We start from the raw sequence: 23,814 nt of genomic DNA, 5'->3' as shown, positions 1-23,814 counted from the left end.
TGGTGGGATAGAATTGTATGGTAAAGTGATGCATTCTTCTTCCTCAGGATCTCAAGTTTGGTCTTGTCTTACCAGCTTCCAAAGAAGTTGTTGCTACTCCCTTGGTTCATATGTGAACCTGTACCAGTGAAGTATGCAGGGGTCCCGTGTTGGCTTTTAGACCAATTGGACTTTGTCAGCAGTTGCCTCACCCTAACCTCTCTCGCCAGACTCCATCACCTGTAGGGAGAGCACACAATATAAAGGGGCCCTGTGTATTTTATTCCAAACAATGTTTCACTTGAGCATGTATACAAAGACCACCTAAGAAATGTCAGAGAGCTTGACTATTTGTCCCACCATGTTTGCATGCAGAATCAAAATACCTAAAGGGCCAAACTACCAAAGTAGTGTGAGAATTGGCAAATCAATATGCTAACCGTGTTGCAGAACACCCATACTACGTCTGCAGTTGCATTGCATGTCTCATTTGTGTGCTTGCATGGCCAAGACTGCTGTTAAAATTCAACTCCATATCTTAAAACTTTATTGTACTTAAGGATGAAGGGATCGTATTTCCTGATGTATTTAACTGATTCCATTTTTGACCACCCAATTAGAAGGAATTTTGATGTTCACTCTGATACTTTATGGTCTTAGCTGTAGAAGGATTTTGAGTTCTACATAAGTTTGTGCATACATCAAATTAATTTCCCACACTGTGGGGTGCTTGGTCTAGGGAGAGCCACTTGTTATATTTTTGAGGGTGTTTTTTAGCTATTCAAACAATTGGGGGAAATCTTCCTATTTTTCTTAAGCTCCTGTGTTCTTCCCCTTCTGTCATTTCGAGTGTCATCATGTCGTGACATTTGTCACCGCTGTATGTTCAGATTTCTAATACTTATTTAAATTACTGATAACTAAAAAAAAGTTTTTTTGAATTACAAACAGATATTGAATAATGTATTTTATCCTTTTTGAGATGTCAGTGAATAAAGCAGCACCCATCAGTGAGTTATTTATGCACCTTTGTTGATTTAGGATTACTTTGGTCATTGCTAGTATATTCTGGCAACTGGTGTAATTGTTTTTTATAAATTGAATGTAATCCTGTATCTTTTATCTAATGCAGAGGATTCCCCTGAAAAGCACAAGGAAAGGTGGTTTGCATAAGAAAAAAATGGGAATAAACAAAAGTTCGTTTAACGTTCTGTTCTTGTCTTATCCACTGCACAATCTGCTTGCTTTTTTAGAATAAGAAATTGCTTCATTTGCTTTCAGTTATGTGAGCTTTGGTGCTGAACTCCCTAACTGAGTATTTTTTTTTTTTTTTTTAGCAATATTTTATCTTGCTGATCATCACAGATGGAGAGATCACTGATCTGGATCAAACCAGGCAAGCAATTGTTAATGCATCTAAGCTGCCGATGTCTATCATTATTGTTGGAGTTGGTAAAGCTGATTTCAAAGCAATGGAGTTTCTTGATGGGGACAATGGCATACTGAAATCCCTAACAGGAGAGCCAGCTGCACGGGACATTGTTCAGTTTGTGCCTTTCCAGCAGTTCAAAAATGTAAGTTGTTTTTAACTTTGTGTGAATTCTGCTTGTAGCATATGTGCAGTTATTACATCCAAAAAATTAGCATGTGTCTAGGCAGCTTATTAATGTTGCAGGCACCAAAGTGTATGGTAAAGCACCGTCCAAACTGTTTCTTGTGAGAGTTGAGATATACGTGCTTCTGGATTCAAAACTGTGTGCCTCATAACTCTATTGCAGCTTTTCTTAGAGAGTTCTCATTGTATCGTTACTATCTCTTGGCTATCGCAGTGTTACAAGGAGTAAAGGAGGTGTTTTCTCTCCTGGGATGCAAGTATTTAGTCAAGGAAGTGAGATTGTTTTGTCTCGGTCTCTGTTGTTGAGTCCCATGAGAAATTTAAGCTGAGATGGAATCTTTCCTGCTATTGAAAGCAGTCCTATCATTCTTCAGCTCCTCCCTGCTTTTTCTGATGGGAAACTAGTGTTCATGCATGTTACACAGTGAATGAGGTTGAAGAATGGAGTTAAATGGAAACCCAAAATAAGACAAATTGGTAGTGGCTGGGGCAGTGTCCCACCCAGATCAAGGCCATATGAAGGCTGTGTGAGTCTGGGCTTGGGGTAGGAACAAGTGATTTTCAGCAAGAGTACTCTTTGAGACTGACTGGAAGTGCTCCTAAGACTGCAGCAAGACTGAACCAGAGGGAGTGAGACGTGGACGAAAGGCAGATTGTGCTGCCTTTTCAACTTTGCTTGCCTGGCAGGTGGGGGCTGCAGTCTGAATTCTGTAAGAGAGTATGTCACTGGGCTGGTAATTCCATTCCCTGCAGTATCTTTGATTTATTCTCACTGTTCCTTGCAGGCTCCCCGAGAAGCTCTTTCCCAGATGGTTCTGGCTGAAGTGCCAAAGCAGCTGGTTTCATACTATAAATTGCAGGGGTGGCCACCTGTGAAGCTGCCGGAAACGAAGAAGATGTAGATTGCATCCTCACCCTAGCCATTTGTATCACTGCAGTGAAGAGAGCTGTCTGCACTCACACTCTTCCCTTGCACACTTGGTGCCTTAAGGTCATACCATTCACACTAATACTCTTACCTGCTTATGCTCTGTATCTTTGATCTTTCCTGTTTCTAACTGCAAGAAATGTAAATAAGGAAGAAATGCAGCTGCTGGCAGTTCTTGTCAAAGAAAAATAAACCTTGTTGGTTTTATGCCTTGAAATAGTGATACATCATACCATGCATACTTGGCATGGCCCACCTGCTGCTTGGTGCTAGAGTGGGCATGTGCACTGAACTGCTCACGCAACACTGCTTCAGTGTTCATTAGGACAATCATATATACAGTAATGATACTGTGTACATGTTCCTTGATAATTTTTTTTTTATTCTGTCAGGCTGCCTTGGGAATGGGGACCCATCTGCATTGGTTGGTATGAAAGTCAGTTGGCTAGATGCCTGAGGTAGTTCCTGTTGTGCCTTCATAAGGTGCCAGTATATTTTTTATATGTAAAGGTTTATTTTTAAATTTCAGTTACTATACTTTGCAATCATCTTATTTTTTTAATCACAGTTTTGTATTAGCAAAAATTGCTTCTGTGGAGATAAAGGAAGTTGGACTTGTCATTGCACTACAATCTGTCATCACTTTCTTAAATAAATAATGTGCTGTCATTTACAGGCATGTCTGGTCTCGTTTCATTTCTGGGGTTTTTCTTTTGTTTTCCAGCAATGTTTATGCGTGGTTTAAGGAAGATCTTTGCTATAGTATTAGCCTTGGTCGTTCAGCCTAGGTTGAGCATGAACAGCTGCAAAGCAGAGCAAGTTGTCTATCATTAGTTTTGTTACCTGTTAATCACTAAGACTGCTGAATGTATATCCTGCAGCCCTGTCCTGCAGAGATGAGCTGTTTCTTTACTGTGAAATTACGAAAGAATTTGTCTATTCTACTGCACACACCAGGAAATTGTGAGAAGAAATTGGAAGACTGCCTTGGTGATTCAACCTATGAAAATGGTAGGGTACAAATGTGTGAAAGCAGAACCGTGGTGTGGATCCGTATCTTCAACTAGACTAGTCATTATGGATTGTATTCACCAGCTAACTAATTCATAGCTTGTGCTTGAAGGGCAGCTGGTCTATGACCACTACTCAGCAAAGAAAACTTATGTTAGTTTTTCATTCAAACATTGTGTTGACCACGATGTATTCTTCCAGTTTCTATAGGCAGCAGCAGCTTCCTCACTCTAGAGGAAGCTGGACTGTCTCGCCTGAAACAGTCCATCCTCTAGCCTGCAACACCCAGTTTTCTTGCACTTAGATTCTTGAGAGAAAGCAAGCAATCTCTCTAGTTGAGTGTCTGCATAAACTGAAACATGTTAAAAGCATGGAAGAGAGGGAGGAAAACTGCTAATTCATCTCAGAGACTGCCCTGTGGTTCTCTACTTGTGTTTTCAGCTTATTACAACCTGTAGGCAGAGCCCTCCTTCACTCTTAGGTGTACAAGCAAATCTGAGTCCAGTATGTGTATACATGTGTGTGCCTTTTCTTGCCTTTTTAAAATGTTTTTCTTTAAAGGAGGCTTACAGCAGTAATTCTGAAATTTCAACAATCCTTTGGCCCAAGTAATACCAGTAGCATTGCATAGTCTTTGGTTTCAGTTTAACTTTTTTTGGCAAGAAGCTATGAGCATGTTGTGACTTTCCTCCAGCCTTTAGAGGCAGAATATGAGCTCTGAGACAGCAGAATGCATAGTGAGAAATGCATTTTGCCTCTCCTTTTTAAATAAGTTCCTGCTCAAAAGGAGGAAAAAGAATCCTTCCTAGTATCCATTTGTCTTCAATGGCTATGAAGGGAGCTTAGAAAATCTGTTCCTTAGCTGGCTGAGGTGACTGCAGATGCTGGATTTGATGATAGGGGTGACTTTCCCTGTTTGGGAGAGGAAAAAAAAAAGATGTGGTAGAGACTGTTATGAGGAACTTCCTCCTTTTGCAGTCGGAGGTGCTGCTTACCTGCAGGAAAGTGGCTGAAACGTGAATGAGCAACAACATGGAAGCCTGTCACTGGAGGAGGAGAAGAGCTGCATGGCTCTACGCTGAGATAAAAAGCCACAGGAGGGTCAAACTTGGAAGCTGCTAAAGCAGGATGGCATAGTTCTGACTGGTTTCTCTCATTCCTGACTCTCCCTAGGGCTCCTGTTCTAGACAATGTGGAGGCTGCTGCTGGGCAGTTCCGTTGGAGGCTGGGATGCTTTGTGCCTTGTGCTGCCCTGGGCGTAGCTGGAATGCAGGCTTGCAGCATGACTTGCTCAAGGCAGATAAGAGCTCAGGTTTCCTTCCCCAGGAGGCTGTGCTTTTCTCACCCTGTGACTGTGCACTCCATGCCATTCCACATCCCTCTTTGGTTTTACGTCCTCCTCAAGCTTTTTCAGGCTGTGTCCTGTTGGACTCTTGTTCACGAGTTGTTCCGATGTGCAGACAATCTACATTCAGCTGAGAGGTATGGCACAGGGGGCACCTTGCTCTCCAGAACTGCTGCCACCCATTCTCCATGATGCATCTGGACTTGAGAGACATTCCACCCTTGCCTTTTGGACTATTTTCAGGCAAGAGTCCCACTCTGAGGAGCTGCCCCTTCAAGGGCTACGCTTCCTTCTGGGCATGCTGCTCTATCCAGAGAAAAAGAACAGCTGCAGACCTACCTCCAATTTAGTAAAGCCTATGCTTTCAGCTGTAGGTATAGCATCCTTGTCATCAAGAGAGGTGCTTGATTTGTGTTTCTTAGTTTTGAGATACCCATTGGAGAATCACGCATGTTCTGTGCTGGCCAGGGCCCTTCTCACAGCCTCCACTGAAGGGACAAAAGCAGCAGGATCTTGCTGTGGGCACAAGGGTAGTTCACTGTCCTGTGACAGGCTTGGAGTTGTGATTGCATGAAGAGCCTTTTGGGGCCTGAGGACCTTCAGAACACCTCAGAAGTCTGCTTACCCTAGCCTTGGCCATAGATTGGAGAAGCACGTGGGCACTTCCTGTTACCAAAGGTATTTTAGCCTTGGGGCTTTGTATAAATGGAAAGCTATTTATGTGGGAGCTCCTCAGGGAGCTCTTACTTCTAGGACACCTGGCAATAATACTCATGACGCTTCAGGTCAGAGTTTGCCATGCTGCCCATACAGAGCTTCCTCCTGGTGCAGATCAGGCTCTTAAGGGGTAAGGAAGCCACACAAAACTCCCTGAGGAGAAGATGACTTGTGATCTCCTTTGAGCAAGTACCAGGTTTGTCTGTCAGCAACACTCTTTGGTGGTCTGAATGCCTGCTTCAACAACCTGAATTACATCCCCTCTACCCCTCCAGCCACAACTGGCTTAAAGGGTCAGTGCATTCAGCTTTCTGTGCTGCTGCCTTAGACTGAATAGTTCATTTATTTGGGTTCCCAGATGTGGTGCCAGACACTACCCACCTGCTGTGCTTCATTGCCATGCAGCGAAGCAGTATCCTTGTCTGCCACGTCTCATTTCTACCGCCACCAGCACCTCTTTCCTGGTTCTTGACTAAGCTGTTGGATAAGGTGAAGATAAAGTAGGTAGCTGCAGGGCTAGCTCTGGAGCAGCCAAGCATTGCCCAGGCATGATTCAGTCACTTGGTGTTTGTGGAGCTGAATTAGCTGCTCTGACCCGGTGGAACATGCCCTGTATGGCAGGCATGCAGGCAGGTGTTTTGGCACAGGGTCCTGAGTGGGAGACCCTCAGGAGAAAGAAATATTTGCAAAATCCTGCTGAACTCATGATAACATGATTACTTTGATCTGGCCTGTGCCTGGGCTCCAGCTTCTCTAATTTATGAGTTCTTGCACAGGTGAGCTGTGAGCTGCAGCTGAGCCTGGCAAAAATCGGGAGCGCAGCAGGAACTGCAGCCACTAGGGGTTGGTGGGCCATGACCTGTCCCAGGTGGCTCCCATTCCCCAGCCTCCCAGTTTCCTGTGGAGGGTTCTGATTGCTGCAGCTGTGATCTGTGCTATGGAAGCCATCGGGGTGGGGGACAAGAGGGGCTGCGGCTCCAGTTCCAGAGGTCCTGGGCGACTGTCCAGGGGCAGATCTGAGCTCCATCCTCACCATGTTGCTTTACCACTAGCAGTGCACTGAGGCCGGTGTCCTCCAGCTTTGGAGGAAGCCCTTGTCCCTGTTGCGGCACTGTGCCTGTTGTGAGGCGTGGCTGAGATGGCCTCCCATTGCAGGGGTTCCCTGGGCCGTGTTCCCCATGCTGTTGGTGTGGCTGCAGGGCACAAGGATGACACCATCAAGGCCCGGGTACTGCAAAGCAAGCCCCTAAGCCTCCCATGGCCAAGTGCTCCCCTCTGCTTGGCTCTGCGACAGCGGGGAGCCGTTGCCTGCCGAGTGCCAGCCTTGTGAGCAGGGACAGGGAGGGGACGGCCGAACCGGCCGGTTGAGCCGGGGCTGAGTCACAGCGGGTGGAGCAGGCTGAGGAGTGGGAGCAGGCCGAGGAGCGGGGCAGCGCTGCTGGCCGGCGGCTCCATGGCGCTCAGTGTCGGTGTCCGGCGGCTCTCCCACCTGCCAGGCCGTGGCGAGCGGCAGGTGCAGCTCAGCTTCCGAGGTGGGCCCAGTGGGCAGGGAGGGAGGCATGGCTGGGGGCTGTCATCCTGGCGGGAGAGCCGGGGCCGTGCTGGTTGTGGCAGAGCCCAAGCCTTCTATCTCTTTCCCAAGGCTTCACGCAGAAGACGAGGAAAATCCGCTGTGGCTCGGAGGCCGTGTTCGGGGAGGTGAGTGTGGTGACAACTGGTGAGGACCAGGGCAGTGGGCACTGGGGTGTAGGGACAGGGACCAGGACTGGGTGGCCCCTTGGTCAATGCCTTGTGGGGCAGGAGGCGAGTGAGGATGGGGTGTGCATCTCAGGGTAGGATGGGAAGCCTTCCTCCCTGTGCCCATCTTCACTGTCCCATGCTGGAGCCTGTGATGCCTGGCTGTCAGGACTTGCAGCAGAGTCCTGTCTCTCATCTCCTGTCCCATCTGGATGTCTCTGTGTTGCCTGAGGCACCAACAACTGGGGCAATCTGTAATGTGCACGGCATTAACCAAATCTGCCTTTTGGAAAGCCTGGCTGCTCTTGCAGAAATGAGCCCTCCCCAAAACAATTTTTCAGATCAGTGAGCCCAATCGGCACCAAGCCACAGGGTGGGTAGGAGCAGGACTCAGGGCAGCAGGGACCTGTCCATCTCACCAGCCTCCAGTTGGCCAGTTTGGGAGCGGGGTGAATCACAGCCTCACGCATCTTTGCAGCATGCCTGCGCTTGGTGGCTCCCTGCCCACCTGTCACCCCCTGTCCACCTCCCTCATGTGCTGGAGGCTTAGAATGGAGGCAGTGACAGATGGCAGCAAAGGGAGGGACATGGTGTGGCATCCCTGGGAGCAGCTAAGTTTTGGGACATCCTTAGCTGAAAGTTGGTGCATATAAAACAAGGGGATGGGGAAATGGCTCTGGGCCCGACTGCTTCCAGTAGGGTGGGGGAAAGTGCTTTGCAGATGTGGGCAGAAGCTGCCTTCCTCTCTGCAGGAGCTGGGAGGCTTGTGGAGGTCCTGCAGAAAAGTAGCACGTGAAGCTTTCTGTGGCTAGATAGCCTCACTTTCAGGAGGAGAGAACAATAAATGGCTGTAACAAAACACCTCTTTGGACCTTGCCCTGTCCAAGGCTGGCTTTGCCACATCTTCCAGGTGCCTGCAGGGACTGATCTTTCTAATATAAAACTGAGCAGAAGACCCTTACCTTCCAGAGAGCTCAGCTCACAGCTTCCCAGTGCCATGAGCCTGCTCTGGCCCTGCAGGGACTCAGGTGCTTGAGGCAGGTCCCAGTTTTCATCTCCCTCCTGTTAGCTCCATCATGATCTTCGATACTGTGGGGAAATTCATGTCACTGACAACTCCACTTTATCCAGTATCTGCGCTGCACCTCCCAGTGCTGCAGAAGCAGTGAGAGCTGAGGAGATTCACTGTGCACTGTTTGCTTGCAGCTCTTTCGCTGGCCTCACTATGGGAAGCTCATCATGGGAGAGGTGCTCTCCATCAAGGTTTACAACTGCAGCAAGGTTTTCAGTAACAGGTAGGTCCTGTAGTTGTTGGTGACCAGCAGAGGTGGGGGAAGAAGTGTACTGGACTTTAAATGAGATCAGAAAGGATTTTTTGGAATTGACGGGAGGAAGACAAACAGGATACAATTTATAGAAGAGGGATGAAGCTGGTTGTTCTGATGCAGCAGCAGTGCTGTGTGTACAAAGTCAAATAAGAATGTTATTTGCTGTAACAGAGCAGAAAATGTGGCTGAACTTCGTGCCACTGTTTACTGGATGCTTTCCTTATCGGAGATAGATCAGAGGAATTGTCTCCGACTGAAATGTCAATAGAGACTGCTTTAGGACAAACTGATGAACAGTAACAAGTCACTCAGTCCTGATGGTGCTGAGCAAAGAAGTTCAATGGGAAACACCTGGACTGGCATTATCTATCCACGCTGATGGGCAGAGTAATGGTGGGTGACAGAGATTACAGTTTCAGAACATTTGGTCAGTGCTCTGGGATGCTCAAAAGTAGAAAGAGGATAGAAGAACAGAAGGGAAAGTCTTGTTATGCTGCTGTACCGGTGAGAGGCTTCTTCCTCCAGGGAAGAGAGGAGGCAGGCTCTGCATCTTGAAGAAGAGGAGGTGAGAGGGGACACGGGGGGGGGCCTGGGGGTGACTGGGGTTGATTGCTCCTATCTGCATTCTGGGTGGGCTGTGATGCACTCCAAAGGCTTTGAAGGCAGTGGGAAGCTCTGTTTCATGCTGGGCTTAGCTCAGCTGCTGGCACAGCTGCCACAGGGAGCTAGAGGATAAAATAAGAGTGGACTCCAGACAGCAGTGACACAAGCTGCTGAACTCTACACGCGTTATCACCACTTGCAGCGAGCAGGGATGGTCCTTCCCCAGCAAGAGGTCCCTTTGGGCTGGGTGGATTTTGGCCTGACTTGCTGTGGACATACTGCAGTCCTGAGCTTATTTTCTGGTGATGTATTTCTGTGTGTAAAGCCTCTGCTTCTCAGCTGGCTGCAGAGCATGAGGGTCAGTCCAGCTGCTGGACCCCTGGTGCTCTCCTCCCCCAGGATGAAAACACTGATGCTGTGCATTATGTTGCTGCAGCCTGTGATTTTGTTACAGGCTTCTTGGTACCCTTGACCTCAGCCTCCAGCACCTGATGACATCTGGGAGGCTGATCCTCCGGGAGGCCCTTGTGGACAGGAACCACAGCATCACCAGCGTAAGTCCTTTGTGGGCAGCCTGGGGATGGGCACCGCTCCATCACTCATCTGAGCAGGTGTAAAGGCCTATAAGCATTCAGAAAGGCTTTGTAGGAAACCTCTGGAGCTTTCCAGGTGGATCTGGGGCTGATGAGGAGCACAAGGTGCTGCTTGGAGCCCTGTCTGTGCAGGGGTGCAGCCACTTCACCCCCATGAAGTGGCTCTGTGAAGGTCCTTAAGTGCTTGGGGTGGGCTGGGGGACCTGAGGACCTGTTGAGTGGGTAAATGGGGAGTGGGAGACTTAACAACACCTCCATGGGACTGAGGGGTGTGTGCAGGACTTGGTATTTCATCTCCTTCCAGCACTGTGCCCGGGCAGTTTTTGAGTTAAACATAAAGTCTTAATGGTGGTCTGTAGCAGCAGAAGTGTCTGATGCCTGCCTGCCCCTCTGCTCTATGGCTCCTGCTCCCCGCCCGCCCTGGTGCTGGGGCTCACTAGCCCTTTGTGCTGGCAGAAAGTGAACACAAGCAGAAAACGAGCTGTTCCCTGCCCACACAGTGTGAGGCACAGTTCAGCAAGCTCTGGATGGCCAGGGCTTTGTGCCAGGGCAGGGCTGGAGGAGAGGTGGTGCAGACAGAGCTTGGTGCTGCTGGCAGCCCTGCGAAGTGCTGCACCTCTGTTTGTCCTTCCTTTGGGCCTTATGAGTCACCCCTGTGGTGACATGGTGCAGTGACCACGAGCCCAGGTGGAAGCTGGGTGTTTCCAGGATGATTTTTAGCCTGCTGCAGCTCACTGTGGAAACGTTTGTGCTGGCAAAGGGAGAGGGGGCCAGGCTGACCAGCTGGCAGCTGGTGGTGCTTTGGAGGGACTGAGCTGGGGCATTTACACTAAGGTCAGAGCTTCTCTGTGGCCTCAACCCTTTGCTCAGCTACCTCTTCCCTTGTGCTAACAGCAGTGCCCAAGATGATGACCTAGTCCAACCAAAATCCAAGAGCTTTCATTTTTGATGGGTTAGTTTTTGCCTGGGTCAGACTGGGCAGAAAAATGTAAGTGGGACCAGAGCAGCTGGAGACCCTCAGCTCATCTGGGAAAAGATGAGTCCCTGAAGGAAAGAGGCTGCTTCAACTGCTGCTCCTTCTGCCAACTGTGAACAAGATCCTACTATTCCAAGTCCTGTTCTTCCCTGGAACCATGGGAACTTGAGTTATTTGTACCCCTTTTTAACTCCTGGTGCTTTAAAGGGGTTTCAGAGCCTCAGCTAATCACCTAGTCTTATCCCAAGCTTCTGCCTCCATCCAGCTTCTGCTGCTGCCTCTCCCAGCTGTTGTATTCTTGCTTCCCAGGGCTATATTTCTCTCCCCAGAGACATCCCTTTTCCAGGGCCTGAGCTGTGGACCCAGCTCATATGTCCACTTCAGCCTACTGAGAGGTAGATTTGGAAACTTGATCCAGATTTTATTCAGGCTTTGGAAAGCTGTAGGGGATGGAGTTTGGTTAACTCCAGCTTGCTGATGGAGACAAGCAAGGATGAAATGCAAGCAAGCTGATGAAATGAGGCTTTTCAGGGGTTGTGACCTTCCTCTTTTGCCTTCTTTCCACCCGCATCTCACTTGTTTTTTCCTTCCACACATCTATTCCTGATTTTGTTGGCATTTCTGCAGGTGTTGTGTGGCTGCCAACCTCTCAGGCAATTTAATTTTCTGGTTTTAGATCTACATTGAGTTGGATTTGCGCTACCAACCTCCAGATGGCTCAGCTGGGACCTGGGTTGAAGAGGACTTTGTCTATCAGATGAAAGACAGGTATTGAAATCCTGGGAGGTGAAAATTTCCAGGTGGTGTTTACAGCTGCCTTTGCCAAGGGCAACCGAGAGCTCTTTGAGATGCAATCCAGCCTCACTGACTCTTCACCTCTAGCCAGGCTGATGCATTTCTGCTCTGCATTAGCAGTAAGTGACCAGGGCTCTTGGAAATAAAACATCTTGCATTCACAAAGAAGACACCTTGTGGTTGACTGGAATAACCCACTGCATCCCAAGAGCCCCTTTGGACTCCCAGGCATTTCTGCAGCCTTCCTGGCTGATAGGAGCAAGACTTTGTGGTTGCAAAGCTGCAGAGAGCATGGCTTTGCACCATAGCAGCCCCAGGCACCCTGCACACAGGTGGAGCTCAAAGGTACCCAAAGCTAGTAGGTGTCAGGGCAGGCAGGATGACAAGGTCCAGGGAGCATCACTTCTGAAGTGTCTAGAGGCAAAGCAGAGGGCATGTAGGGTGGGAAGAGGAAAAACATCAATTTGGAGAATGCTTGTGTTAAGGTGTGGTGGTCAAGAGACAAGCAGGAGCATGGTTTTGTCACTGTTTCCTACGTGCATTGGTTAAGAGTTCTTTTTTTTCAGTAAAATATCTTTTTTTTTTTTTTTTTTTTTTTTCCTTACAGTTCAGAGTTAATCATCCACAATCCTGGATTTGAGGAGCCAGAGTAAGTATCTGTGCTTGAGGTTATCCACTCACCCTCCCGCATGGAGGAGAGTCCACAACCCACTCATCAACACTGATGGTGATGTGGTGGGGGATTTCAGGGCAGCCAAGGGGCCAAGAGCAAGTGAGATGGACAGAAAGGCAGCTGCGCTGGGCAGGAAGCTAGCAAAGGGACTGGAGACTGAGGAGGAGGAAGAAGAGGAGGAAGAAGACTTTTATGATGTATCTGACATGGAGGTCTCGGGCATTGTCTTCAGCCCCGTGAAGAGGTATCTGTGGTTGTGCTCTTCCTGCATGGGCTGTGGAGTGGGAGGTGCCAGCTCCTGGGGTGACTGCTGGGGGCAATCCTGCATCTCGTGGCATTTTGCTTCCATAAAATATCAGAAAATTTCAGTGTTCCCAAACAGATCCCAATCTGCTTTGGATTTGCTCATTCTTGGGTTGAGGGGCTGTTACTTGCTGGGTTTTCAAGTTGCTTCCCTTGGTGGGGTCTAACTTAGGTCCATGCAGTTGAAGGGACAAGCTCACCCAGGTTGTTTTTCTGTGCAGCCGTTCCAGACTTTGCTCCACAAGGGACCTGTTTGCCACCCCAACCCCACAGAGCTTCCAGGTACTGAAACATTGGGTGTGTGTCCCTGCAGTTGCCACTTGGCCCCCGCAGCAGGTCCCTCACTGCCTTCCTGTGGGCCTGAGCTTCTCCAGTTGCTGTATACTCTAGCAGGGCCTCTAGCATGAAGAGACCTTCTTGCTTTGTGTGACTTCCCTGGGCAAGGTCTAAGATTCCCTGAATGTCTGCATCCAGCATCCACAAGCACTAGCTCCAAAACCAGCCGGTCCAGAACAGAATTTCTTTTTGAGTCACATGGGGTGGGTAAACAGGAGAAAGGAATCACCCTGACACCCAGAGTATTGTGGCAAAACACAGCCTGAGCAGAGCTTTGGAGAGCTCCTGGGCATGGCTGGTGCCTGCCAACCTCCCCAGGACCTTCCACAGGCCCTCATGGATGCCTGTGGGATATGGCTGGGGGTGGATGTCTGCTGCAGGGGCTTTTTCAGACACCCCAGGAGTCTGACTCTGGACAGTGCTCTACACCAGGTTGATTTGAAACCACTGTTTGGAAGTGGGGTTCAGTCACAACTTTTGCCCTTCAGATTTCAGGGCCAGGTCATAGGCTGGGTATCCTATCCTGGTTCTGAGTAAACATGGACTTGCATCCTGGTCTCCTGTTTTTCAGGGCTTGGTCTTATCCATCTAGCAGAAAGCTTTTGTGGGGGTGGAATTTCCTACCTTCCTTTCCTTGAAGCTATTACTCTTCAATCTAATGACTAGCTAATTGCTTATACTGTGAGAACATTTCTCCCACATTTTAGACCTGTAACCAGTCAACAGCAAATGAGACAGCCATGTTCCAGACAGTTCCAGACACATGTCAAAGATGTGGGCTTAATTTCCTTGCCTGTCTGAAATGAAGAAATGTCTCAAATACCAGTTTGATTTGTTGCCGGCCAGAGAAGATTTCAGCAGCTGTGTTCTTGCCTGTTCTGAGGGCCCTGCATGTTTGCATACTGGTATTGTTGGAACAAGCTCAGAATGGAGCCAGAGAGAAGCAGAGTGTTGATGTGATGGTTTTCTCCCACATTTCCTCAGGTTGGGATTAATATCATTGAAGCACAGAAGCTGGTAGGGGTGAACATTAACCCCTTTGTGGTAGTCAAGGTTGGAGAGGAAAAGAGGCACACAGTGACACAGAAGTCTACAAATTGCCCTTTCTACAATGAGGTATGTGTTATGGAGAAAGGCTTCATCATCATTGTGTCCCAAGTGGCCAAGGCCATCCATGCCTGAGGTGCTCTGGGTGCGGCTGCTCTCAGGAAAAGGCATTTTTGGGGTTCTGTTGGGAGCCCATGGCTCAGCTGTCTTTCTCTTCTCTTTTAGTACTTTTTGTTTGAATTCCATGAGCCAAGGGAAGTTTTATTTCACAGACTCATAGAGATTTCAGTAAGTATGTCTTTCTCATGGTGCTTCATTTGTAACTGGTACAGTCTGCTGCTTGTGTGTGTGAATGCTGGGAGTGGTGGGCAAAGCAAGGCTAATACTACCAGCCAGGTTTAGCAGGCAGAGTCATCTGCCCAGAGAATCTGTGGATGCTCCATCCCTGGAGGTGTTCAAGACCAGGCTGGACAAGGCTCTGGGCAACCCGATCTAGTGGGTGGCATCCCTCCCCATGGCAGGTGGCTTGAACTGGATAATCTTTAAGGTATCTTCCAACTCAAGCCGGTATATGATTCTATGAGCTGTGACACAGGGAGACCAAAGGACCTTCCCATGGTCACAGTGGGGCAGAGATCCATCCCTGGCCCCGCTCTGAGCCAGTGCTGGGCAGTGCTGTCTTCTCACCTCCCCACTTCCAGGTTTTTTCTGCCTCCAGTGACTGCAGTGGAGCCTCTGGTGTAGTTTCTCTGCTGTTGCCTTGCTGTCCCACTGGTTTTAGGGTCCTACTGTCCCTTGCTCAGAAGTCTCATCCCTTCAGTGTGTGGAGGCCAATGTAGGGTGAGCACAAGGGAGCTCAGCAGTGCTTTCTGCTTGCAGGAGAGCCCAGCCAGGCAGACAGGGGGCTTAAAAATCCCCTCATCCAAAGCACTATGGGGCTTTTCTCAAGGTAGCTAAACCCAGCCAGTATCTTCTTTGCCATCTGATCTCTGGTGTTTTCCCTCCAAAAGTCTGCACATCCTTTCTGCCTGTGTGGGCTCAGCAAGCATTGAGCATGGCTTGGGTTTTGTAAGAGAAGCTGGTCTGGTGTGGACACAGGGATTCCCTGCGGGAAAGCAGGTCTGCCCTTTGTTCTTTGTAGGTGTTTATCTTATCTGGGGCTGGCAGAAGAAGCCAACTTGGTTGCAAGTCATGAATTTGCCTTGGCCCAGGTTTGGCTGTGGGCTGCGGGCTGGTAGGCTTTGCAGGAATGGTTTGGTCAGGAATGGGTTTGGCCCAGGGCTAACTTAGATGGGGATAAATGTGCATGAGGAGCTTGCAGCTGCTACCTGAGCTGTGTGTTGGAACAGGCATCTCCTAGCATCCCATCCTCCTTGGGGATGTCTGGATGTGTTGCCCCACTGCCCGCATCTCTTGTATTTCTGCTGTCTGCAGGTTTTTCACTCAAAGAACATACCATTTCTGGCAACATGCATAGGAACATTCAAGATGGACATTGTAACAGTGTACAGCCAACCAGGTATGACTGACTGCACAGTGTACCTGCTCCTTGCCCCAACTTCATTTGAAGCTGAGATTTCCTTCAGGCTCTTCTGGGCCTGGTGAGGGTCCTGTCTTTAAATCACTGTGTTCGCATAAGGACCAGCACTCACTTCTCCTCCAGCCTTTCTGTAGGCTTGTGAAATCTCCTGCACCTTCAGAGGGAGGGTTGGGGCAATGTTTGTGCAGACATCATTGGATGTGAAATGGCAACCAAGGCTTTTTTTATAATGAATCCCTTCCCTCCTCTCTCAGACCACAGTTTTTTCCAGAAATGGGCTGTTATCAGTGACCCCACAGACACTCGGGCAGGCGTGAAAGGCTTTGTGAAGTGCAACATCTCTGTCACTGCACGCGGGGACATTGTGGGCTCCCTTCCCACCTCCTCCAGCAGCCATGTTGAGGATATTGAAAGGTGGGTGCAGCAGGGTCTTGCATGACCCCGGAAGAAAACAGTCATGTCTCTCTTCATGCCACGTTTTTTTGCCCCTTTAGTCCCTCTTCTGATGGGGGAAGACCTTTGGTGGGGCAGGATCCAAACATCCTGCCAGCCAGGTCATTTCCTGGCATCACATTTCCTGGGCTCCATGCAAGAGCTGGAACATGAATTTGTGTTTCAGGAACCTTCTGCTGCCTAAGAGAGTCCCTGCAGAGAGACCCTGGGCCAGGGTCTGTATCAAGCTGTATCGTGCTGAGGGCCTGCCCAGCATGAGTGCAGGCATCATGGGTGGTTTCTCCAAGATCATAGGGGAGAAAAAAGTGTTTATTGACCCATATGTGCAGGTCTCATTCTGCGGGCAGCAGGTGAGTCTGTCTACTGGGGGATCTGTGTGGGGCCGGGCTGATCCTCCCTTGTCTGTGTCAGCCCATGCTGGGCTGCTGCTGCTGGTAGTGACGCTGTGACGTGGCAATCCCACTGGAGACAGGCTGGAATAGCCCAAGCCTAAACACGGGGAGAAGGTCAAATAAATCCCAGAGCAGAAGTGCTCCACAGGGGGCTGAACTCAGCTTGGCACCCTTGGGAGAGTTTACTTAGCTAATGGCCTTTTTCTTGCACCAATAGCTGAGGTTTCTGTCCCATTAAGAAGAGAAATTGCTAGGCCAGCCAGCTGCCCTCACTCAGTCCCTGGTTAGCCTAGTGGCTCTCCCACGGGACCCTATGACATCTCTGTGTCTGGTGGTGTTGCTTGTTTGTGGTCAGTGTTTCCCTTGGCTGTGCAGCGCTTGGCCAGCACCTTGGGACAGCTCCCCCTGATGAAGAGCAGAGAGCAATAGCTGGGACCTGGGGGAAGGGGCAGGGACCTGGCCATCTCCAGATCCTGCCAAGTACCACCTGTAGGCATGGCAGGGGGCATGCCATTTGCAGATGGGCCCTGAGGCATCCCTTGCTCTGGCTGCTGGTCTGGTTGGTACTGCGTGGCTTTCACACTTTATCCTTCCCAGGGGGAGACATCAGTGGAGAGCAACACCACTGAGCCTGAGTGGAATGAGCAGATCAGCTTCATCGAGATGTTCCCACCTCTTGCCAAGAAGATAAAAGTCCGGGTGCTGGATGATGCCAATGTTGGTGATGTAGCCATCGCCACGCACTACATTGACCTGCAACAGATCTCAGACCCTGGAAGGAATGGTGAGGCCTGGCATGGCTGCTCCCCTGGGGCAGGGTGGCGTGGGCAGGCCTGTGCTGGACACCCACTGCTCAGGTCACGGTGGTTTTCTGGAGGTGGAAAGCAGGAGTGTGTCTGGGCAGAACACGCTCACATTGTGTGTCCTGGGCTGTTTGCTTGAGGGAAAGGTCTCTGCAGCAGCACCTTGTGGTGTAATTAGACCTTGGCCCTGTCACTGCAGGCTTTAACCCCACATTTGGCCCAGCGTGGGTGAACCTGTATGGCTCCCCCCAAAATTCAGCTCTGCGAGACATCCACAAGGACCTGAATGAGGGTGTGGGTGAGGGAATCTTCTACCGTGGGCGCATCCTCATGGCCATCACAGTGGAGATTTTCAGCAGCCCCAGTGTGGCAAAGAGGAAGCTTGTGGACAAGATGAAAAGTGCCCTAAGCAAACCGAGGCTGAAGAAGAAAAGTAAAAAATCCAAGGAGAAAGCCAAAGAGCTGAGCCAGCTGCAGGGAGAGGAGGAGGCTGGTGGCTCTCAGGAGGCTGAGCAACCTGGGGAGGTCATTGTGGAGGTGGAGGAGCTTCATCCACTCCCTGTGGTGAGTCCTGCTGAGTTGGCATGACCTGACCCATGCCAACCTGATGCATGTGTAGGCTAATGGGGAAAAGGCAGTGGGGATGCTGGCTGGTGTAATAGTGCCAGAGCAAACCCAACCTGCCCACTGCTATGCCATCAAGGGCTCTCTGAGCCTCTGCAAGGGCCAAGGCTCCACCTGCAGCCCCAAAACTGCCTCCCTCAGTGAGGCTGGAGCACCCCTGCATGCATCACATGCATGCATCAGTCTTTCCTATGCCAGGAAAGACCCTCATGTGGGTGCTATTCCCAGGGCATAGCCACCTTAGAGGACATGCTTCTTTCCAGAGTCAAGGAGCTGCTAGCTGGCTCTGTGTCTCCACTTGGTCTCTAAAAGGTGGATAAGCAGTGACTGTATGGGTACAGAAGCCATCCCTTAGCCTACAAACATCTTCAGTAGCATTACACAAGCTGATGGCTGAGCATCTGCCAGAGCCACAGCTCCATAATACACCCTTGGGATGTCCAGACAAGCTTGCCCTATGCCTGGCAGCCCAGTGGCACTGCCCTCAGCAGTGTCCTGGTGGTGTCCTTGGTGCCCTGGCAAGGCCCTCAGGAGCGCTGGCAGGCATCAGCCATGCCCTGCTGCTCTCCAAAATCTCTGCTGAGGCAGAGTTCTATTACGCAAGGCTTGGGCTGATTTCTCTCTCCTTGCTCAGAATGCATTAGGGAAGAAAGAGGAATTCCTCCTCTTTGCTGCCTTCTTTGAAGCCACGATGATGGACTCCTCACTTGGCTCCAAGCCTGTCAGCTTTGAGGTCTCTATAGGTATGTATTCCCCAGGGTCCCAAGTCAGGAAACTATGAGAACGGTGGGAACCTCCCTGAGCCAGCCCAGGTCAGCACTGTGGTCCTGCAGTGCCAGTCATCACATAATTTGTGTCTCCAAAACAGGAGCTCCAGAAGGATGGTGTATGAGGCCAGGCAGCGTTCACAGTGCTTTAATTAGTTTAAAAGTCTGGACGCTCTCCTGTGAGACTGGTGGTTTGCAGTATGTGTATGTGTACTTGGTGGAGCTGGTGGAACTTGCAGGCATACACAAGAACTTCCTTGTGATTTCCCCGCTCCATCTCAGACCTCCTTGTTGTCCATGTGATACTTTGATGGTTGGATGGTACTGAAGTGCTGGTTCTGAAAGCAGTGCACACCCATGTGCTTCTCTTGGGAATGTGATTGCACTGATTTTGCAAGCTGGTTAACTCATTGTTTAATACTGATCCCACTTACCTGTTTGCTCTTTAATGCCTATATTCAAGGAAACTATGGCAAAGTTGAAGAGGTTGTGACCAAAGTACATAAAAAAGGGGAGAAGGGAGAAGGGAGAGAAGAAAAGCAGCCTTTGCTGGACCTTGGTTCTGACAGTGAGACAGATGTTGAAGTCCTGGGCCCAGTTTTGGCCCCGTTGAACAAATCAGTGACAAAGAGCCAGAAACCAGAGACCATGGAGTATGACAGGTGAGTCTTCTTTCCCTCTCCCTTGCCTTGGTCCTGAACTTCCCAGTTTTGTTATTCCAGATGCTATTAGTGCTCAGCAATGTGAGTACTGTGCAAGTGTTTCTCTGCTTTGCAACCCTGCAGCTTGCCATATCCTAGCTGGCTGTTGTTGCCCATTAGCTCTACAGGCCCCATGGTGTCTGCATGATGTCCACAGATGGCCAAGGACAGGGCCACAGGGAACTGTAACCCATCAATAACAGCAGTCCGTTTTCTGGCTGATAAACAGCAGAACAAAGGCTTGATTCCAGCATGGAGGAAGGAGAGGAGTGCTCTGGCACATGCTCTCCTATGCTGCAAGACACACACAAGCTCTTCTAATGAGATGTCTACTCTGGGAATGCTGCCTGTCTCATCCCATGGGCCTGGCAAGGTCTTGGTATTTGTGTTGTGAGCCCTGTGCCTGCTCCTACTCAATCTCATAGCAGCAGGGAATCTCAGCAGCTTCCCACACTGCCATCAGCCTCGTTCATCTGGGCACATGATGCACCATCTGCTAGAAACCCCTTGCATTGGTTTGGGATGCCAAAGGGCTTGTCTAGCAGTTTGAATCTATGTCCATGGTACAGAGCCCAAAACAGCTGGTTGTCTGTGAGGAAGACAGAGTCCAGATGCTGCTCCTTGTGCAAGTGCTGCCATGTGACATGGCATGTGTGCTTTCTGCAAACAGCAGCCATAATCTCCTGTGCTGCCCCTAGGTCATATGGCTGCCTGCCCATGACACATGAGAAACCCTGCGTGTACGTGTGGAGCTACTGGGAGGATCACACCTGGAGACTCTGCATTTCCAACTGGATTGTCAAGCTGGCAGAACGCCTGGTAGCATGTGTGGGGAGGCTCTTGGGGCACAGGGCTTCCTGTCTCATGGTCGTTTTACTCACATTATGCACAGCTGCTCTTCAAGATATTTACCTCAAACTTTGCCCCCACCTCCCCCACCCCAACCCCCTGCCATGTGAGTCCATGTCTCTTGTGTGGCTCCATCCCACCTGCCCCAGCCTGGCAATGTCTCCTGGAAAGCGGCAGTGCCACACAATGACAGAGAGCTGCTCTGCTGCCAGTCCTGCACTGGGGAGATACTGCTGTAAATGGGCTCTCAGCCTCTGGTGAGATCATTTCCCAGGGCTTTGTCTTTCCTGCTCAGGCTTAGAAATCTGAAAGCAAAGCTCTCAGTTGTGTGTTTTGGTGACTGCTCAAGACTGAAGCACATAGTGTTGTTACAAACAGTGTTCAGGTTATCCTTAATCTCAGAGTCTCTGGCAGTGCAGCGCTGACCTGACATGCTAGCTCTGTCCCAGCTCTGCAGAACGGCACATTTGGGGCAAACACATCCTTGCCTTGCTTTTCTCTGACCCCACGGCCAGGTGCAAGGTCCCTAAATGTTATACTCTCCCCACAGGAGCAGGGGCTAGATGATGTGGAGAAGCTCGTGAGAAGGCCAAAGGCTAAAGCAGAAGAGAGGCTCCGAGAAGTGCTGGAGGAATTTGCAGCTGGGTGCAGGTTCTCATGTCCCTGATTTCCTGATTTTTGACTTTGGGTTAGGAGGTTATATTCTGTCCTACCTGGGCTGTGCACAGCCTTTACTCTTGATTTCAAGAGGAGGATGAGTGGAAGGAAAGTGGGACAACCTGGGGAAAAGACCCCATTATTCTGCAAGCTCAGAGAGAACACCACATAGCACCACACCTGGGAAGCATAGGGGTAACAGGCTGCAGCCTTGATGTTCCTGATCTCCTGTGTGTTTCTTAAGTGTTAGGACATTTCCTCCACTCTTTCAAGAGACTCGTGTTTCAATCATTGCAACTGCCTGGTGGGGTCCAATATGCACATCAGTCCCTAGCCTTGGAATGGGGACATTAAAAGACAGTGCCTTAAGTGCTGAGCAAATTCCAGTGTACCTTCTGATCAAAGAGGTTACAGAAAATAAGGCATTACAGAGATGAGGTTCCTGATGCCTCCAGATTAGTAGCAGGGGTTTGGAACCTGTGGCCATGCTGTGTAAACTGTGCTCCTCTGCAGGGTGTATGGGTTGCAGAGCCTGTGCTGCTTTTCTCATTGCAGGCAATATTCACTCAGCGCAGAGAGAAAAACAATGGCACATCCAAACAACCTTGACAGATGTCGGACGAAATACATGATGCGCAACATCGTAAGCTGTGGGATTTGAGGGTGGTGGAGGGAGCCAATGTAATCTTCGCTTTGGGGGATGCTTCTGGAGGGCCGTCTAGAATTGATGCTAATTGATCTGCCCCAAATGATGCAAAAGCTCACGGACTTCTATTACTGGCTGGTATCAGCAGAACTGATGAGTTACTGGGGTCTCCAGTTCTCAGCACCCTTCACTAAATGGCTCAGTACAGGTTCATGAGGTTTGTTCTCAACAATTGGCAAGTGAACTGGTGGATGCCAGGGTGCAACGGGGCAGGGTGGATGTGGCCTCTGCTTCCCCACAGAGCCCCTGTGAGGGCTGCCAATGTTATATGCATGGGTCACGGCCGGGCATGTGACAACTCTGCTGTCTGTTCAGATCCTGTATGCGAAGCAGGGGCTCCGTGTGAGGCGGCAGCTGACTCGAGCCAATGTCAAGGAGAAGGTTAAGGAGATGAGGAGAATCCTGGCCAAGCTACGCTTCATGGCTCAAGAGGTACAGCTGCTCTTGGAGCACTCCATTTCCAACCCGGAGAGGGCATGGGCAAGGAGAGGGTGCTGAGCTTTTTACCAGCCTGAAATGGGGCTTTTTCTCTGAAATCTTTCCCTGACATGTAAAATCCCAATTTCTAGTTGCTGGAAGTTATCATGCAATGACCCTCATGAGGGATGAGGCCTCGCAGCCTTGCTGGACCAGTGGTGACAGAGCAGGAGTCCAAGGGCTCAGTAGTGGCTCAGAGGCAGAGCTGGGTCAGCTCCAGGCAGCCAGGACTCTCCTGCCCTCCCTGCCTGGCCCCAGGCCATGCCCACAGTGGGGATACAGGAAGCCTGCCTGGGAAATCAGCCTTGCCTTGCCCTACATGCAGTCCCCCTGGGGACCAACACCAGACCTTCCTGCAAATTAAAACTTGTATTGCAATAAGGTCTCTCATCTGTAAGAGAGACTCTCTTTGTTCAGAGTCTTACTGGCTCTATTTTAAACATCTCTGGAAAATAAGTGCATACTTTTAGTGTAAACCAGGGTGCACTGTTTGCTGGAACTAAGAGAACAGATGTTGATGCAATTCAGAGAAGCCTTTCAACAAGCAAAGTTCAATCTTTATCACGCTTTTAAGTAAGTGAGGGCAGACTTCAAGCAAGTAGAACCTAGGATTTAAAAGAAGTAATTGTTTACATCCGTGCATGTCCTTCATTTGCAAGCCTGTTCTGAGTCCAAACTGCATTTGTACACTGGGTGCTGGCATTGCCGTATTGGCAGCAGGTGTGGTTCGGTTCCATGGATTAGCATTTGGGCTTCTGTTCTCCAGCCTCATGAGGGCTCCCTCTCCCCAGTGTCAGATGAGGGTGAGTGTGTCCTGCTGGTGTTTGTAATGAAAATTAGGGAGGGTCACAAATCCTTTCAGGAAAACTGCAGAGCCATACTGCAGGGCTGAATTTCAGAAGCATGTGCCCAGCATTAGGCCCTGTCACTTGCTTCTGGATCTCCGAAGTGCTATGCAGCCACCAGCCCCATGTGCATCAGGAGACTTTCACTGCTCTGCCTCCCTTTCCTCCCTCCAGCCCCAGTGCACCCTCCCTGACATTCTCATCTGGATGCTCAGCAACAACCGGCGTGTGGCATACGCAAGAGTCCCTGCACAGAACATCCTCTACTCGGTAGTCGAAGAGGAGAAAGGCAAGGACTGTGCAAAGATCCAGACTGTCTTTTTGAAGGTATAGTTTATACTAAAACAGCATGTTCTTGCTTCCTTCTTGCTGCTTCCCCCTATTTTCTTCTTAGCCCTCCTTTCTGTCATCTTGGTGGCTGCAAGGAGACGCAGCTCTTGCTCCACCAGTGATGATTGCCTCTGCTGAAATGTTGCCATGTCTCCTGTGCTCTGTGGCTGGTCACAGGCCAACACCAGTGGTCTTAGTCTGAAGGTGGCATGGCTGGGATGGGCAACCTGCTAAACATCCTGCACTCTCAGGTCCCTGGGCTGCATACTGGACAGATCTTTGCCAAACTGGAAATCTACATGTGGCTCGGGGTTACCAAATACGCAAAGAACTGCATGGTGGAGCTGCCCAAGGAGTTCAAGTACCTCTCTGAGAGTGGGCAGGAGATCACCCAGTTATCGGTGTACAGCCTTCCCAGCCGACTCAGCAGGGATGGTGAGTTCCATGGCTTAACCGTAAGTGGGCAAGTAGAGAGACGAGATGTCCTGCCCCAGGATCAGTGTCTGAGGAGTAGGACCTGACTGGGGCAGGCAGGTCCAGTTTGTTCTGAAGAGGATGTGTTCACACACTCACAGCTGCAGCAGCTGGCAAGACGGGGGCTTCCTAGGCACTGAATGTTGTGCCAAACTGGCAATGAGCATGAGGTCTGCCCCTTTGCTGAGACCCAGTGGTGCTCCCCAATGA

The 23,814-nt window shown here is 49.9% G+C and overlaps 2 protein-coding genes across 4 annotated transcripts in view; both read left to right on the top strand.

Moving 5' to 3' along the window:
* CPNE1 (copine 1) overlaps positions 1 to 3,197 on the top strand; it is a 41,534-nt gene extending 38,337 nt beyond the window's left edge. For all 3 annotated transcript variants that reach the window (XM_084296702.1, XM_084296701.1, XM_084296703.1), the window contains 2 exons: positions 1,317 to 1,553; positions 2,380 to 3,197. In XM_084296702.1, the coding sequence (XP_084152828.1) occupies positions 1,317 to 1,553; positions 2,380 to 2,496 (354 nt within the window). In that variant the 3' untranslated portion in view covers positions 2,497 to 3,197. The remainder of the gene's footprint in view (positions 1 to 1,316; positions 1,554 to 2,379) is intronic.
* Positions 3,198 to 7,048: 3,851 nt separating this feature from the next.
* LOC311215344 (fer-1-like protein 4) overlaps positions 7,049 to 23,814 on the top strand; it is a gene marked incomplete at both ends in the record, with an annotated part of 37,091 nt that continues 20,325 nt past the window's right edge. The window contains 23 exons of the mRNA XM_084296448.1: positions 7,049 to 7,127; positions 7,238 to 7,293; positions 8,539 to 8,627; positions 9,718 to 9,817; positions 11,509 to 11,600; positions 12,235 to 12,276; positions 12,377 to 12,544; positions 12,825 to 12,885; positions 13,924 to 14,055; positions 14,212 to 14,274; positions 15,421 to 15,505; positions 15,781 to 15,940; positions 16,146 to 16,329; positions 16,969 to 17,155; positions 17,374 to 17,738; positions 18,433 to 18,541; positions 19,029 to 19,227; positions 19,965 to 20,085; positions 20,666 to 20,766; positions 21,328 to 21,415; positions 21,794 to 21,910; positions 22,975 to 23,127; positions 23,382 to 23,565. Of these exons, the coding sequence (XP_084152574.1) occupies positions 7,049 to 7,127; positions 7,238 to 7,293; positions 8,539 to 8,627; positions 9,718 to 9,817; positions 11,509 to 11,600; positions 12,235 to 12,276; positions 12,377 to 12,544; positions 12,825 to 12,885; positions 13,924 to 14,055; positions 14,212 to 14,274; positions 15,421 to 15,505; positions 15,781 to 15,940; positions 16,146 to 16,329; positions 16,969 to 17,155; positions 17,374 to 17,738; positions 18,433 to 18,541; positions 19,029 to 19,227; positions 19,965 to 20,085; positions 20,666 to 20,766; positions 21,328 to 21,415; positions 21,794 to 21,910; positions 22,975 to 23,127; positions 23,382 to 23,565 (2,935 nt within the window). The remainder of the gene's footprint in view (positions 7,128 to 7,237; positions 7,294 to 8,538; positions 8,628 to 9,717; positions 9,818 to 11,508; positions 11,601 to 12,234; positions 12,277 to 12,376; positions 12,545 to 12,824; positions 12,886 to 13,923; positions 14,056 to 14,211; positions 14,275 to 15,420; positions 15,506 to 15,780; positions 15,941 to 16,145; positions 16,330 to 16,968; positions 17,156 to 17,373; positions 17,739 to 18,432; positions 18,542 to 19,028; positions 19,228 to 19,964; positions 20,086 to 20,665; positions 20,767 to 21,327; positions 21,416 to 21,793; positions 21,911 to 22,974; positions 23,128 to 23,381; positions 23,566 to 23,814) is intronic.

The sequence above is a fragment of the Netta rufina genome, assembly GCF_964035555.1.
Source record: "Netta rufina genome assembly, chromosome: 16".
Lineage (NCBI taxonomy): Eukaryota > Metazoa > Chordata > Aves > Anseriformes > Anatidae > Netta > Netta rufina.
Note: the sequence above shows the minus strand (reverse complement) of the source record. Positions and strands in the feature narration are given on the sequence as shown.